The sequence below is a fragment of the Stenella coeruleoalba genome, assembly GCF_951394435.1.
Source record: "Stenella coeruleoalba genome assembly, chromosome: 1".
NCBI classification, from domain to species: Eukaryota; Metazoa; Chordata; class Mammalia; order Artiodactyla; family Delphinidae; genus Stenella; species Stenella coeruleoalba.
Genome location: NC_137169.1, coordinates 176,546,324 through 176,561,802, shown reverse-complemented (window position 1 = coordinate 176,561,802; position 15,479 = coordinate 176,546,324). Strand labels below are relative to the sequence as shown.

At 35.5% G+C, this 15,479-nt stretch overlaps 1 protein-coding gene across 1 annotated transcript in view; it reads left to right on the top strand.

The window, feature by feature from the left end:
• Positions 1-15,479, top strand: part of XPR1 (xenotropic and polytropic retrovirus receptor 1) — a 199,441-nt gene that overhangs the window by 25,126 nt on the left and 158,836 nt on the right. The window contains exon 2 of the mRNA XM_079918229.1: positions 699-750. Within this exon, the coding sequence (XP_079774355.1) occupies positions 699-750 (52 nt within the window). The remainder of the gene's footprint in view (positions 1-698; positions 751-15,479) is intronic.

Genomic DNA, 15,479 nt, shown 5'->3' with positions numbered 1-15,479 from the left:
CACAACAGTGTAACTTTACTTAACACTATGAACTGTGCACTTAAAACTGGTTAAGGGCTTCCCTGGTGGCGCAGTGGTTGAGAGTCCGCCTGCCGATGCAGGGGACACGGGTTTGTGCCCCGATCCGGGAGGATCCCACATGCCGCGGAGCGGCTGGGCCCGTGAGCCATGGCCGCTGAGCCTGCGCGTCCGGAGCCTGTGCTCCGTAATGGCAGAGGCCACAACAGTGAGAGGCCCACGTATGGCCAAAAAAAAAAAAAAACTGGTTAAGATAGTGAATTTTATGTTCAGGTATATGATACCACAATTTAAAAAAATTTGTATCCAGCATTTTATATCTTCTTATGCAGTGTTCCATTGTATTCCTCTAGGACTGTTCTCAGTTTCTATCACTATTTTTTTTTTTTTAGTCAAGAGATTTTATGATCTCTCAGGTGATTTTTCATTCTTTTCCAAATGCCCCTTAATTTTTAAAGTATACACATTAGCCCTCATCTTAAAGATGGGACAATACTGGGTTGATAAGAAAGTATAGTATTTGGGTTTTAGCTTATTAAAGTATTTCACTAAATTCTCAATTTAGGGAACCGTATGTAGTCATTGTCTGGATATTGAAAAAGAAGTAATTGTTTAGCTCACAATGCTTTTACTGTAAAGATTACTCATGATTCCATGTATGTTTTCTTTCTTTCTAATAGGCTTTTAAGGATATGCTGTACTCAGCTCAGGACCAGGCACCTTCTGTGGAAGGTAAGATGCATTAATCTCTACATTTAGCCACATAAAACTTTTTAAGAAAAGATATTTTAAACTGAACAGTATAAAACTAATATAACCTGCCCTACTATATAAATCTTTTTTGTTTTTTATAATATATATTATGATTACTTCGTGTTTCAATGAAACTTTTTTTTTTGTTTAGCTCACATTTACTTTATGATGGATCTCTTATAATGTCCTCAAATCACCTTAGCATTGTGAATCATAGATATTGGTTTAGAGTTAAAGCTCTTATCTGTGTCATGCTCCCTCCCCCAAACAATGTATTTTTATATTTGTCTCTATTGTCTATTCATCCATCCATCCATCATTCAGTAAATCCTTAGTTCATAATTAGTCTGGGCAACACAGCTTTTTCTTTCTATTTATGTCATGTCTTTAGACTGGGACTAGTAAAACAATGAACCATATTTACTCTGTGTGTGTGTGTGTGTGTGTGTGTGTGTTTATAAGCATGTATATGTATGCCTGTGCAGAGTTTGGCAGTCATAAAATGACTGACCTAAGGATAGTGGTTATCTTTCCAGTTATCTTTATTGATCCTCTGTTACCTCAGCTTCTACTCACTAGCTCATTCTTTATGGGTTTAACCTTTGATAGGTTTGGAGAGTTGTAAGTTAAAGTTGTAGTTCTTGTGTCAGTAAATAATTAGCTAATTCGACAACTATTTCTTGAGGGAGTGTTCCTTCTGAGGCTGGATAGTCTTTTAAAATTTTGCATCACATATTTTCAGGAGAGATGAATATGAAGTTGTTTATTAAAACTACAGACCTGTAATTAAAAATCTCATTGTCTTTAATGACATAGAAGTGTATATCTTTCAGCTCTAACTGTTCTGAATTCAAAATATGCTTCCTTCAGCATCTCAAAATCTTTACTAGGGTATTGGCACCTGGGTATTACTTTTATAATATGTCACTAAATTTTGGATTATATTTAATATATTTAACATAGTTAATATAATTCTCTAATATTTAACTGAAGACAAATGTTTAGTTCTTTATTAGGTTATTATCTCTTATTTTATGTGTCTTAAAGAGTACCTCCTCAAAATATTTTAAAAATGTAAGAAAAATGAAATTGCGTGGAAGTTAAGCTGGTTTCCTCACCCTGTGTTACTTGCTTTAATATTGGTTCTTTTAATTTTATTCTCAAAGTTGGACTACTTATCCTTAATTTTTTTTTAAAGTTTTACCAACTGGTTTGTAACAAAGATATTCTGAGATATGTTGAAAGTTATGATCTTTATTCATCCCTCCATGCTGGATCATGTTGCTAGTAATTCTCATATACTTTTAGCTGTTATGGGAGAAAAACTGAATTCTGTCAAAGTATGCTAAAATGACAAATATTTATAGTTAATAACTTTTTCTTTATCTCATTGTCCAGAGACATTAACTTCTTTGGACACTGTTATAAAGGGAGTACTCTAGGCTGATCATGCAGATATATGTACTGCTTTCATAAGGGAAATATTCTGTACTTGTTCATTCTTTCCATTCTCAGATAAACAAACTAATCCCATGTAGTTTTTGTCTTCTTAAAATGAATTTTTCTCTTTAGAGACACTGGGGAATTGAAGGTATTGGAAGGTAGATTAAGGAAACATTCTATGTAGTATTGAGGTTAGAAAAAGTTATTTAAAGGGACTATAATTTTGTGTCTCATTTGCATTGTGATACTATATTAATTTACTCTCTTTTATATGGTGTTAAATTTAAATGATAATCATTTCTGTCATTCATTTATTCTTGCTATTGGGTTTGTATTTCTAGATTTTTATTTAGCAGTTATCTATAAAATAATGCAACGTCAGCAGATTTATCACAAAGTCCAAGATAGGACTTTCAACTTTTAACAATTTTTTAAAAAAATATAAATTTATTTATTTTTGGCTGCATTAGGTGTTTGTTGCTGCGCACGGGCTTTCTCTAGTTGCGGCGAGCAGGGGCCACTCCTCGTTGCGGTGCGCGGGCCTCTCATTGCGGTGGCCTCTCCTGCCATGGAGCACAGGCTCTAGGTGCGTGGGCTTCAGTAGTTGTGGCACGCGGGCTCAGTAGTTGTGGCATACAGGCCCAGCTGCTCCGCAGCATGTGGGATCTTACCAGACCAGGGCTCGAACCCGTGTCCCCTGCATTGGCAGGCGGACTCACAACCACTGCACCACCAGGGAAGTCCCAACTTTTAACATTTTTAAAGGAAAAAAATGTTTGATTGGCCTTGATTATTTTTTTATTTTTTTATTTTTGCGGTACGTGGGCCTCTCACTGTTGTGGCCTCTCTCGTTGCGGAGCACAGGCTCCGGACGCACAGGCTCAGCGGCCATGGCTCACGGGCCCAGCCGCTCCGCAGCATGTGGGATCTTCCCGGACTGGGGCACGAACCCGTGTCCCCTGCATCGGCAGGCGGACTCTCAACCACTGCGCCACCAGGGAAGCCCTGATTATTTTTTTGAATATTGTCTTTCTCTCTCTTCTTCATTCTCCTCTTTTTGTATACCTTAAGTTTTAGTAGACTTAAGACTTTTGGTGCCAGTAAGCAAGTTTTTTGTTTTAATCTTAAAACTGGAGTATACCATAAATTGGTGATTTTCAAATCTGCTACACAATTAACTCAGTTTACTTGTGTTTTGTTTGTATGTTTGTTTTACAAATACTGATACTTAGTACCTTTCTCAGGCCAATTAAAATAGGATATGGGGAGTGGAGCCCAGGCATTGATAGTTTTATAGTCTTTCTAGGTTATTCTAATAAAATAGCCAAAGTTGAGAACCCTTGCCATAAATAATCTTTTTTTAAAAAAATAAATTTTATTTATTTATTTATTTATTTATGGCTGCGTTGGGTCTTTTGTTGCTGCACGCGGGCTTTCTCTAGTTGCGGCGAGCAGGGGCCACTCTTCGTTGCGGTTCGCGGGCTTCTCATTGCGGTGGCTTCTCTTGTTGCAGAGCACGGCTCTAGGTGCACGGGCTTCAGTCATTGTGGCACAGGGGCTCAGTAGTTGTGGCTTGCGGGCTCTAGAGTGCAGGCTCAGTAGTTGTTGCACACGGGCTTAGTTGCTCCGTGGCATGTGGGATCTTCCCGGACCAGGGCTTGGACCTGTGTCCTCTGCGTTGGCAGGCGGATTCTTAACCACTGCGCTACTAGGGAAGTCCCCAGCCATAAATAATCTTAAAGAATTTTAGACCAGTATTGTTAATGCTAAATTTTTTCAGGCAATAACTAGCCAGTAGGTTTATAGGCTTCTTAAGTTCATCTATAGTCTGATTATTCTATTAGCATTTATAGGATGTTTATTTTTTAAATGTTTATTGCATTGAATTGAATATAAGTAATAGCTGTACTGATTATTTACATATATTAAATCGTTATAACTTAACATTGTTATTAGAATTAAAAAACATTTTTGTTGAATTATTACTTAAGATTAGTTATAGTAAAATAAGTAGCTTCATATTTTCACAGTACTTTTGTTTAAGATCGAGTGGATTTCTGATTATAGTGAAAGAAAGGTAACTTGAAATGGATTCTTAAAGAGTGAAGTGGTTTATTTGATAAAAGTAAATTAGATAAAAGGCACAGTATATGAAAGTTTTTGTTGATTAGAAGTTGACTATTATTTTTTACACTAGTGGATTATTTTCTTCTAATTTCAGGATAGTGCCTTTATTCTTCATAGATAAAGAGGTGCTTTTTTTCCCATTTAAAAGTAAACTAGGGCTTCCCTGGTGGCACAGTGGTTGAGTCCACCTGCCGATGCAGGGGACACGGGTTCGTGCCCCGGTCCGGGAAGATCCCACATGCCGCAGAGCAGCTGGGCCCGTGAGCCATGGCTGCTGAGCCTGAGCATCAGGAGCGGGAGAGGCTGCAACAGTGAGAGGCCCATGTACCGCAAAAAAAAAAAAAGTAAACCAACCAAACAAAATAATTTCAGTGTATTAAGATATCAAGGAGCATTTACTTAAAGTTGCTTTTATTATTCAAATAAATAAACATTCAGATTCTTGGTTATTTTGCTTGGTTATTTTGCTTCATTCGTCCTTTGAGAGTGAATTTCATGAATCATTCATACATTGATTCATGAAAAATAAAGGGTCTCTACTTTTATTTAAAATAAATGTCTTATGGTTATAGCTAGGAAATGCTCATATTCTGAAATGATATATTTAAAGTGCTAACAGGCATTCCTTATCAATTTATATCTAATCTCCTTTGATATATATCATTACCTACGCTTCTGTGTAATCTTTGTTATTTTTGGTAGGCATTTACATTTAGAAATATGACTAAGAAGGTGAATTAAAATTCTATGTTAAAGCTAACACAATGCATTGAATTTTAAATAATGGCATAGATAATTAAGAATTTTACTATTTATTTTATCTTTTTCTACAGAAAGAATTGTAGGGCATATGTGACAGTAGAATAAGGGTATTAAAGTGACTAAAATAGTGGATATATATTTTTTTATGTGGAGGAGCAGGCACACTTAGGACCCTTAGAGTCAGTGTTTAATGAAATAATGCTTTGAGGAATTTTTGGAAATAGATGCTAAAAACCTTTCAACTATATTGTGTTTTTATAGTTCCTGCTGTCAATGTGGTATTTGGTATTTGGGTATTTGGGGCAGATTAAATTAAGCTGCCAACTGAAAGTCCCAGCATCAGTGAATCAGTCACATCTTGATAATCAGAATTGTTTCGAGGCAAGACAATTTATTATAGATATGACAACAGAACTCCTAATTGTGGTACCCATTTGACGTAGTCAAATTCTGTCAAATTTACTTAGGTAAATATTAACACCTGTTTTTGGGGAACTTCCTCCTTCCTCAGGATATTTTTGATACATATGATTTTCATATATATATATAATATATAAACTTATACACTTCATATAATTTATACACTAAATTTATTTTAGTTTGTACTCTGAATTATTTTCAAGTAAAGCTTAAAACTTTATTTTGCCATCTTCTTTTTAAAATGTAGTATCTTTTGTTTAGAAGCATTAATGTTTTCCACTCTTGTGATACAAAAATATGAGAATCTGACAGTCAGCCTAGGTCACAGAATTAAGAAATCGACACTTCTAATTGAAAGAGACATTAAAAGATCATTTTGCTTCACCCTCATCTTAGATTTGTACAATCAGAGACCATGTTAAGGTTGCATGGATCAGTAAGAACAATCAGGATTACTAATGCTATATATGACAACAAAAGGAGAGAGAATTCAAGAGATTAATACTGAAACATAAAAATACTTTTTTTATATTGACTTTATATTTTTATCCAAACGATATCTTTGAGTAACATTTTTAATTGGACATTTCCTTGAGTCTCTGTATTTTTAAAAGATTTATAAAGCATTACCTACTTTGAATAATACTGAACTACTTGACTTGTTGGGCAAAAGCTAATTGCGTCTTTCAAGAAATCTCTTTCTACTAATTTTTTTATTGCTCCACATAATTCCTAGAATTTTTGAGAAAGGTTTATAGAATTAAATAAAATAATTAGATAACAGTAGTTATAGAGGTTAGAATAAGGGGAAAATAAAGATAAAACAGTGATATAAAGCTCCAGTAAATTTAATATATAGAATAGATACCATAAAGATCCTGGAAGAAAAAGCACATCAGGTAAAAATTAAGGAAATCTGAGTAAATTATGGACTTCAGTTAATAATAATGTATCATTATTGGCTCATTAATTGTGACAAATGTACCATACTCATCATGTAAGATGTTAATGACAGGGGAAGCCGGGGGGTGGGGGGGAGTATATGGGAATCCTTTGTACTACTTTTGTAACTTTTCTGTAAATATAAAACTATTCTAAAATAAAAAGTTTATTAAAAAAATAGATGCCATAAGATTTATACAGTTGCCAGAAACTAATTGTAAATTCAGCCCTGACTTTGCTGGAGTTCAGAGGATAGAGGAGAGCATGATTAATTTCAGAATTCACATAAGGTAAATTTATACCAGTTACTCAGAAAAAGATCAGCTCTTACTGAACATGAGATCTGAGAGAAACTCTTCCTTTGCACCTTCGTGAAGAGTATTTTGTTTGGTGTGGTGGATAGTATCCCCAACAGCTATTTTACAAAAAGCATGACAATAAGTTTCATGAGGCTGCTTCTTACAGTCCAAGGGTATAATGTAAAAATTTATTACTCTGACCTACAAGGCCCTAAATAATGTGGTCCTATGTCTGTGACCTCACCTTCTGCCGTTTTCCCCCTTGTTTACTAGGCTCCAGTCACATTGCCTTTTGTTGTGTACCTAAATCAGCCCAAGCTTGCTCTTACAATAGGGCCTAAGCTCTTGCCTTTTGTTTCGTTAGATCATTCCGTAGCTGTGTCCTTCAAGAGGCCTTTTGAATACCCAATCTTATGTAGCCACGCAGTCACTTTGTATTACATCACCCTATTTTATTTATTTATTTTTGCATACAGTTTTTTTATATCTTGTGTTTTTTCATTGATTTATTAATTTTGAGATAAGTCCCTTGAGACCAGAGATTTTGTCTTTCTTTTTGGACCATTTTATACTTAGTATCTAAAATAGGCACATACCTTACATATTTACTGAGCACATCAATGAATAGGAATAAAAATGAATCCTTTCTCTCAATCTTCCTTAAAGCCAAAGTACCATTTATTTTAAAATTCACCTAGTTTGCTCCTTTGTTTTTATTTATTTTTTTTAATTTTTAACTTCTCTTGATTTTTAGATGCAGAATTTTACCTTCTGGTTAGATGGCTAAGCATACTGTTTGTCTTATGATGCTGACTGTAATTTCATAAGATATAGTCTGAGGTGACACACATAGCATTTCTTTAAAACTGAGCGAGAAGCAGATGATATGAGATCTTAGTTTATAAAGATTTTTTGGCATTGTGTTGTCTTGATGCCAAGCATAGAGTTTCCTTTGATTGCTGAGAAATCATATTTTATAAGCTACTGGGTGACTGTATATTTTTTGTAAGACACTAAACCACTTCTTTTTGTTTGGGTATGTTTCCTTTCAAAGGTACATGAAATAGGCATAGATCTGAAAAATACATATATGAATTGTTGGAGAATTTTTTCCATATATGTCTACTTAGTGGAATATATGTTTTTATATTATTTGAATTAAAATGGAAAGACCTAGAGGTGCTTTGGTTGTTTCCCTTTCACATTTTGCCTCTTTTGTTATTTTATAAAATATTACTTTTGATGGGGAGTATATAGCTAATGTTAGCCTAATATAGCTCTCTGATTCAGTTAGCTTAATACAGCTATCTGACTTTCTAAAATGGAATGAATAGATATAGTTAAGAATATAAGTCACTGACCACTGCTGTATTAGTCTCTGGTTTTCGGCCAGTTCTTTTTAGTCCCCCATCCCCTTTCCCAATCTTATGAACAGGTTTGTTGGATCATTTTTGCTTAGGTCTCCTCTGCATATTCAACTTGGTTAGCAGATGTTTTACAGTCTCCCTAAGCTCCTTAGAATTCAGCTCTTAGTGGCACTGAAGATGAAAGTATGCTTGTAAATTATTCATTCTGATTATACGCTTGAACGGACAGAGTCCACTTCAGGCATCTTCTTCCACCTCACCTCTCTCCATAGGTCTTTGTTGTTTTAACAGATGTGAGCTTCAAGAGGATGGAAGACCGAATTGCATTTCTAAAATACATGAAGTAGTTTTCGCATGTATAGGATTACTGTTAAATCTATGCATTCATAATACATTACTTTTCTTATGTTGTTTTTAATCTTGTGTCTCCCCTCCCCCCAGTTTTCCTTTTTGCTATCCTGTATCACTGTCTCTTTAAAAAAATTTTTTCTGACCTAGAAATAAAACCTTTTGATATTTGTAATAGGGAGAACTATATGTAATTTGTTACATTTTCAGCTGGGCAGTGGCAGGAGAGTATCTTTTCTAAGTTCCACTTTTCTATTAGTGTTGTTTTGTTTAGTCACTTACTGTCAATTTTCAGAAGTCCTTCTGCTAGTAGTAGGTTTATATTGCATGAGAAGACTATAGATGAGTAGAGAGTTTAACCTCCAGAATGAAATGCTGGATTCATTTGTAGCCACTGCAACCTTGTTTTGAAATAAAGAAATACAGATGGCTAAGAAGTGGAAGTTGAGACAGGAGCCAAGCCAAAAAAATAATTGTCATCTCTTTAAGAATGATATATTTTCTATTCCTCATTAACTTATTTTAGAAAGGATCAAAAGACCTGACTGGTATTCAGAGACATATAATGGAGTTTTTTCTTCTGAAGGATGTGCTTATTTCATGTTTACTTTGGAAAAGGATTGCATATTCATTTGTACTGTGGAAATGACAACTTCTAGGTAAAAAATATTATCACCTTCAAAAATGTACTTGTGTATTCTTTAAAGATGTCACTAACCTCAAACTAGTTCATGAATAGGAAAGATGTGCTTCTGGATAATAAATAACATTACTATTCGAGTTGACAAAATATCTACTTCTCTTTCACAGAGAATTAAACATAATTTAATGCTCATTGTTAGGACATAAGATGACAATATAAATAGGTAGTAAATTATGTGATTAAAAATATGTATCAACTTTGAGTAGCATATAGGTGGGAAGCTAGAAGAAATGAAGAAGTGCTTTGAACAGGCTTTTAATCCTTTCTTTGCGACACTGCAGAGTATTTAAAATATTTTCAGTGTTTAAAATTTTCCTTTGCGTATAAAAGTCAATAACACATAAGGGCACTGTGTCATTTGTCACATAGTGGTATTTCTTTTTTTATTGGTAAGTTTGAGGGAAGGTCATAAAGTAGAGAAGGAATAAATATAAAACATTAAGTCATGAAGCAGAAATGTTCTGGGAATTATTGGTGTATACTCTACATTGTATATAAAGGGTACTATAACACAGGAGTATTGAATATGATGATTTCAGATAGAATTTTCTAAACTAGTGTTAGAAAACTGGATCGATTGTTAAGGCTTAAAGTTGGCAGAATTTAAAGTTAAGGGAAGTTTTTCTTTATGCTCTTATTTCTTTAGGTAGAACCACCTTAGGTTTTTAGTAAAAGAACACCAATGAGAAAGGTAGAAAGAAGCATAAAAAGCTATGATCAGGGTCTTCCCAGGTGGTGCAGTGGTTGAGAGTCTGCCTGCCGATGCAGGGGACACAGGTTCGTGCCCTGGTCCGGGAAGATCCCACATGCCGCGGAGCGGCTGGGCCCGTGAGCCATGGCTGCTGAGCCTGCGCGTCCAGAGCCTGTGCTCCGCAACGGGAGAGGCCACAACAGTGAGAGGCCCGCATACCGCAAAAAAAAAAAAAAAAAAGCTATGATCAGAGAGTAGTTTTCCAGCACTAGGTTACATCATTGAATAAAAGAAACAAAAATTCCTGACCTCAAAATGGAAAAGATGCTCTAAAAATCATTTAGATTCTCAATAATGTTTAATTATTGAGGCAATATGAAGAAGGAATAAGGTATTCAATGGTTGAAAGAGTAGATAATCTCCTTTGTTAGTTTTCTGTGTCTGCTGTAACAATTTATCACAAACTTGGTGGCTTAAAGTAAGAGAAATTTGTTCTCTCACAGTTCTGGAGGCCACAGTGTGAATCAAGGTATTGGCAGGGCTGCACTCCTGGAATTTTGGGGGGATAATCTACTTCTTGCAGCCTCTGGTGGTTGCTGGCTTCCTTGGCTTGTGGCCACTTCAGTCCAATATCTGCCTCGTCACTTTTTTTTCTCCTCTATCTATTCTCTGTGTATCTAAGGACATTTCTCATTGGATTTAAGGGCATCTAGGTAATTCAGGATGATTTCATCTCAGGATCCTTAATTACATTGCAAAGACCCTTTTTCCAAATAAGATAACATCACAGGTTCCAGAGGTTTGACAAGGATAGCATTTGCCTCCGGTGGGGGTGGTCGTGGTCAGTTTTGGCCTACCATATCCCTAATCCAAATTGAAAAAAAAATACATTGTGATTAATGTTCTTCCTTCAAATTTTGTGCTAGAGCTAGAGCTACAACTGAGGCATTTGCATTCATATTCTAATCTACCCATGTTGAAAGGAGCAGTCAAATGATGTCAAAGAAAAGTTCAAGTATGATACCCAGAAAGTGAAAAGCTGTCCAGTAGATAGTCAGGCTTGAGTGTATAAAATATAGTATAGGACAGTTTATCTGCCTCTAACCAAACTATCTTTCTTAAGAATTTCTTTTATATTTCTGGTATCCTTCCTGGGGGAAACAGAAAGGCAAACCTCTTCCTAGCATGCAGGTTAAGTGTCCTCTCCTCCCCCCAAAATTTTTATTATGGAAAATTTCAAAGGTATACAAAAGTAGAGAGAATGTATACAGAATCCCATTTATCCATCGCCCAGCTTCAGTCCTTATCAATTCAATGCCTAGTCTTGTTTTATCCCCCTTGATTATTTTGAAGCAAATTCCAGAAATTATATCATTTCTCTGTAAATATTTCTTTCTTTTTTTAAGGTACATTAAAAAAAATTGAAGAATAGTTGATTTACAATGTTGTGTTTCAGGTGTACAGCAAAGTGATTCAGTTATACATATATGTATGTACATATATATATTCTTTTTCAGATTCTTTTCCCTTATAGGTTATTACAAAATATTGAGTATAGTTCCCTGTGCCCTACAGTAGGTCCTTCTTATTTATCTATTTTATACATAGCTGTGTGTATGTGTTAATCCCAAACTCCTAATTTATCCCCCCGCTTCCCTGTTGGTAATCATCAGTTTGTTTTCTATGTCTGTGGGTCTATCTCTGTTTTGTATATAAGTTCATTTGTATCATTTTTTTTTTTAGATTCCACATATAAGCGATATCTGACTTACTTCACTCAGTATATTAATCTCTAGGTCCATCCATGTTGCTGCAAATGGCCTTGTTTCATTCTTTTTTATGGCTGAGTAATATTCCATTGTGTATATATGTGTGTGTGTATGTATGTATGTGTGTGTGTGTGAATATACATACACACACATACACATATACACAGCACGTCTTTGTCTGTTCATCTGTTGATGAACATTTAGGTTGCCTCCATGTCTTGGCTGTTGCAAATAGTGCTGCTATGAACATTAGAGTGCGTGTATCTTTTCGAATTATGGTTTTCTCTGGTGTAAATATTTCTAAAGGATAGTTTCTGCCCTAATTACCAAAATACAGTTATCACACATAAAAAATATTAATAGTAATTTCTTAATATTATTAAGAATATCAGACAGATATTTAATACTATTAAGAAATTTCTAGTAATATATATTTTAAAAAAATTATTACTTTGACTAGAGATGCAAATAAGATCAATCATATGATATACTGTGATTAATAAGTCTCTTAATTCTCCATTGATCAATAGTGGTACCATCCAATATGGTAGCCACTAGCCACAAGTAGCTATTTAAATTTAAATTAATTACAATTAAAATGAAATAGTGTGATCTTCAGTCACACTGCCTACATATCAAGTGCCCAGGAGCCACATGAGATTAGGGGCTACCATACTGGACAGCATAGAGCATTTCACTCATTGAAGAATGTTTTATTGGTTAGAGCTGATCTATAGATTTCCCCTCCAACTCTTTTATTTTTCTTGTGTTTTCTATTTTCTTTAAAAAGTGTTTATTATCATTATTACTTGATGGAACAAACTGGCTTGCTTGGTTTTTTTGGTCTCCCAGAGCCTGGATTTTACTGATTGTACTCCTGTGGTATACCTTAACATGGTATCTGTTCTCCGTATTTCCTGTAAATTTGTATTTAAATCTAGAGACTTGATCTAAATCAGGTTAAATATTATGTATATATACTTTTTCCCAAGAACACATTATAGGTGCTGGTGTGTACCTCTTTTAGGAGGGATATATAATGTCAGATTGTTTCTCTTTGTAATCTTACTAGCTATTGATGATCATTGCCTAGCCCCAGATCCATGAATTTGTTAAGGTTTACAAAATGGTGATATGTATATTTTTTAATTTTATTATTATTTATTTTATTTATGTATTTTTGTCTGCATTGGGTCTTTGTTGCTGTGCGCAGGCTTTCTCTAGTTGCTGTGCGTGGGCTTTCTCTAGTTGCTGTGAGCGGGGACTACTCTTTGTTGTGGTGTGCGGGCTTCTCATTACGGTGGCTTCTCTTGTTGCAGAGCACGGACTCCAGGAGTTGTGGCTTGCAGGCTCTGGAGCGCAGGCTCAGTAGTTGTGGCACACGGCTTAGTTGCTCCGCGGCATGTGGGATCTTCCCGGACCAGGGCTCAAATCCGTGTCCCCTGCATTGGCAGGCGGATTCTTAACCGCTGGCCACCAGGGAAGCCTAGTGGTGATATCTTAATGCTCTTGTGTTTATTAGCCAGCCTTCTATAAAGAGAAACTTACCTTTGTTAACTCTTTGCATAGGAAAGGTAGGATGATTGCCTAATTCTTTTATTTTATAGTTTTCAAAATAACATTGCTGCTCTAACATTTTCCAAAGATGACCAGTGAAATGTTTTTAAGTGTTTTAATGAATTAATATGTTTAAACCTGTTTAGTATGTTTTGGTCCATTGTAGTTTTTATCCGTATTAATGATCTGATTTTTAACTTTGACCCAGTAGGAGCCTTTTCAAGTGGTTTCCTCATTCCTTTTGATATGACCCTCATAGTCTTTGATAGCTTCCTTTCTGTCTGATATGACACAACTTTCCAGACTCATCTAACATATTTCCAGCCTGGGAGCTGGAATCAACCATTTTGCCAAGGAGTCTTGATTCTTTTCGTGATAACCAAGGAGTCTTAATTCCTTTAGAAGCCACATATGAGCACTTCTTTCAGAGTATCATTGCTACTGAGTTATTCATTGTTTTAGGCTTTGTTTTTCAGTGGGGAGAAATATATACATACATACCCACATATGCATAAATACATATATGTATATATATGTTTATATTTTAAGATAAAATACCTCATTCATTAAAACTTAGATTCTTAGTATACTTTAGACTTGAAAGTGTCTGCTACAGCTGAAAAGGTGAACTGTGATGAATTTTAGGATTGAATAATACTCTTTAGGCATGGGAACCACAAGTACACCTCTTTGGCATTAGAGTGTTGGGGGTAGGGAATCTGCCTATACAGATTAAATTTTCATTTTCTTTATTGAAGTTTGAGAGGGAAAACATAGTTTATCACTATGAGACTGAGTGCCAATTTGTGGTTCCTGATGAGAAATTGATCAGCTATGTTCTTGTTACAAAAGGTGCAATCAGTGAGATTGGAAAAGGAAATTGAATTTATATTGGTGTGTTATCACATGCAATTAACTTTGCATATACTCCCGAGGCACATGAATCTTGAGGTTGAAATATCTATACTTTGAATCAGGGCATTGCAAATCTAGTGTGATTAAATATATTTAAGAGTTTCTGTTGTTCCACGATTGGTGTGCAGTTCTAAAGTATGTTCTTATTAGGCTATTCAAAAAGGAATCTTTTGGTCATTATAATGGGAAAGTGAAATAGCTGAATTTGTGCATTTCTTTTATAAAGGATGGAACAGAATAAGGAAATTTATGTTGTATGATTTATTATTTTTATACTCTTTATTTTTTCTTTATGACATCTCTGTCATCTTAGTAGAACGAGGTTGTTATCCTTTTAGAAGACTACGACTAGTCTTTCTACTTAAGGAAAAATATGATACCGTTCACTCATGATGTGGTAAATAAGTTGGGGTATTTATAGCAGAGAGGAACTTTAAACAATACAAGAATAGCACAGCATATTAGGTAGATATCCTCAGGAAGAGTTTATCTGTTGTGTACACAAAATAATCTTCATAAACGAAGTAGTAAGGGAATGATTAATGGAGGAGTTGAGATTTGATTTGGGTCTTGAAGCATAGTTATAGCTGTAGGAGAGGGCCTTCTAGGCACAGGGAAGCAACAGGACAAAACCAAAGGGGTGCAAGTACATAAGACGTTCGGGGGGATTCAATAGAACACTTTAAATGAAGCAGAGGGTTATTATAGGAGAATAGTGAACTCTAAGGATGAGGCCAAATTTCCAAGAAGCTTAAATTTTTTAAAAAGTTGGACTTTATTTGGGAGACCAGTATATCTTAACATTTGGGGCTCCGGACGCCCAGGCTCAGTGGCCATGGCTCACGGACCCAGCCGCTCTGCGGCATGTGGGATCTTCCCGGACCGGGGCACGAACCCGTGTCCCCTGCATGGGCAGGCAGACTCTCAACCTCTGCGCCACCAGAGAAGCCCCGGTAAATTCTAGTGTTTAAAGTGCCTACACAACACCATCTGAATAGGGCTTGGGGATATAGGACCTCATTCTTCTCTGTTCTTACTTATATGTTGTGTGTTATGGACCTAGAAAGGTGAAGGTTGTGCTTCCTGATTTTAGTTTTCTTTTTCTGGTTCTTACCCTAACTCTCCAAAAACTCTATACATTGTTAATTTGGAACATCCCAGTAGAAGCAGAGTGTTGATTGTTGCAAACATGAATTCTGGGCATTTATGCAAAATATTTTAGATTTTAACTTTTAATTCTTAGAAGAGGTCTTTCGGGGTTCTGATTTTGCTCGTGAATGTCTTTAATCTGTATACTAATTTTTTCTGATGGTCACTTGTTCCTTCTGTGGAGGTGGTAGTGTTGGTGCTAAAGTAGTAACATGA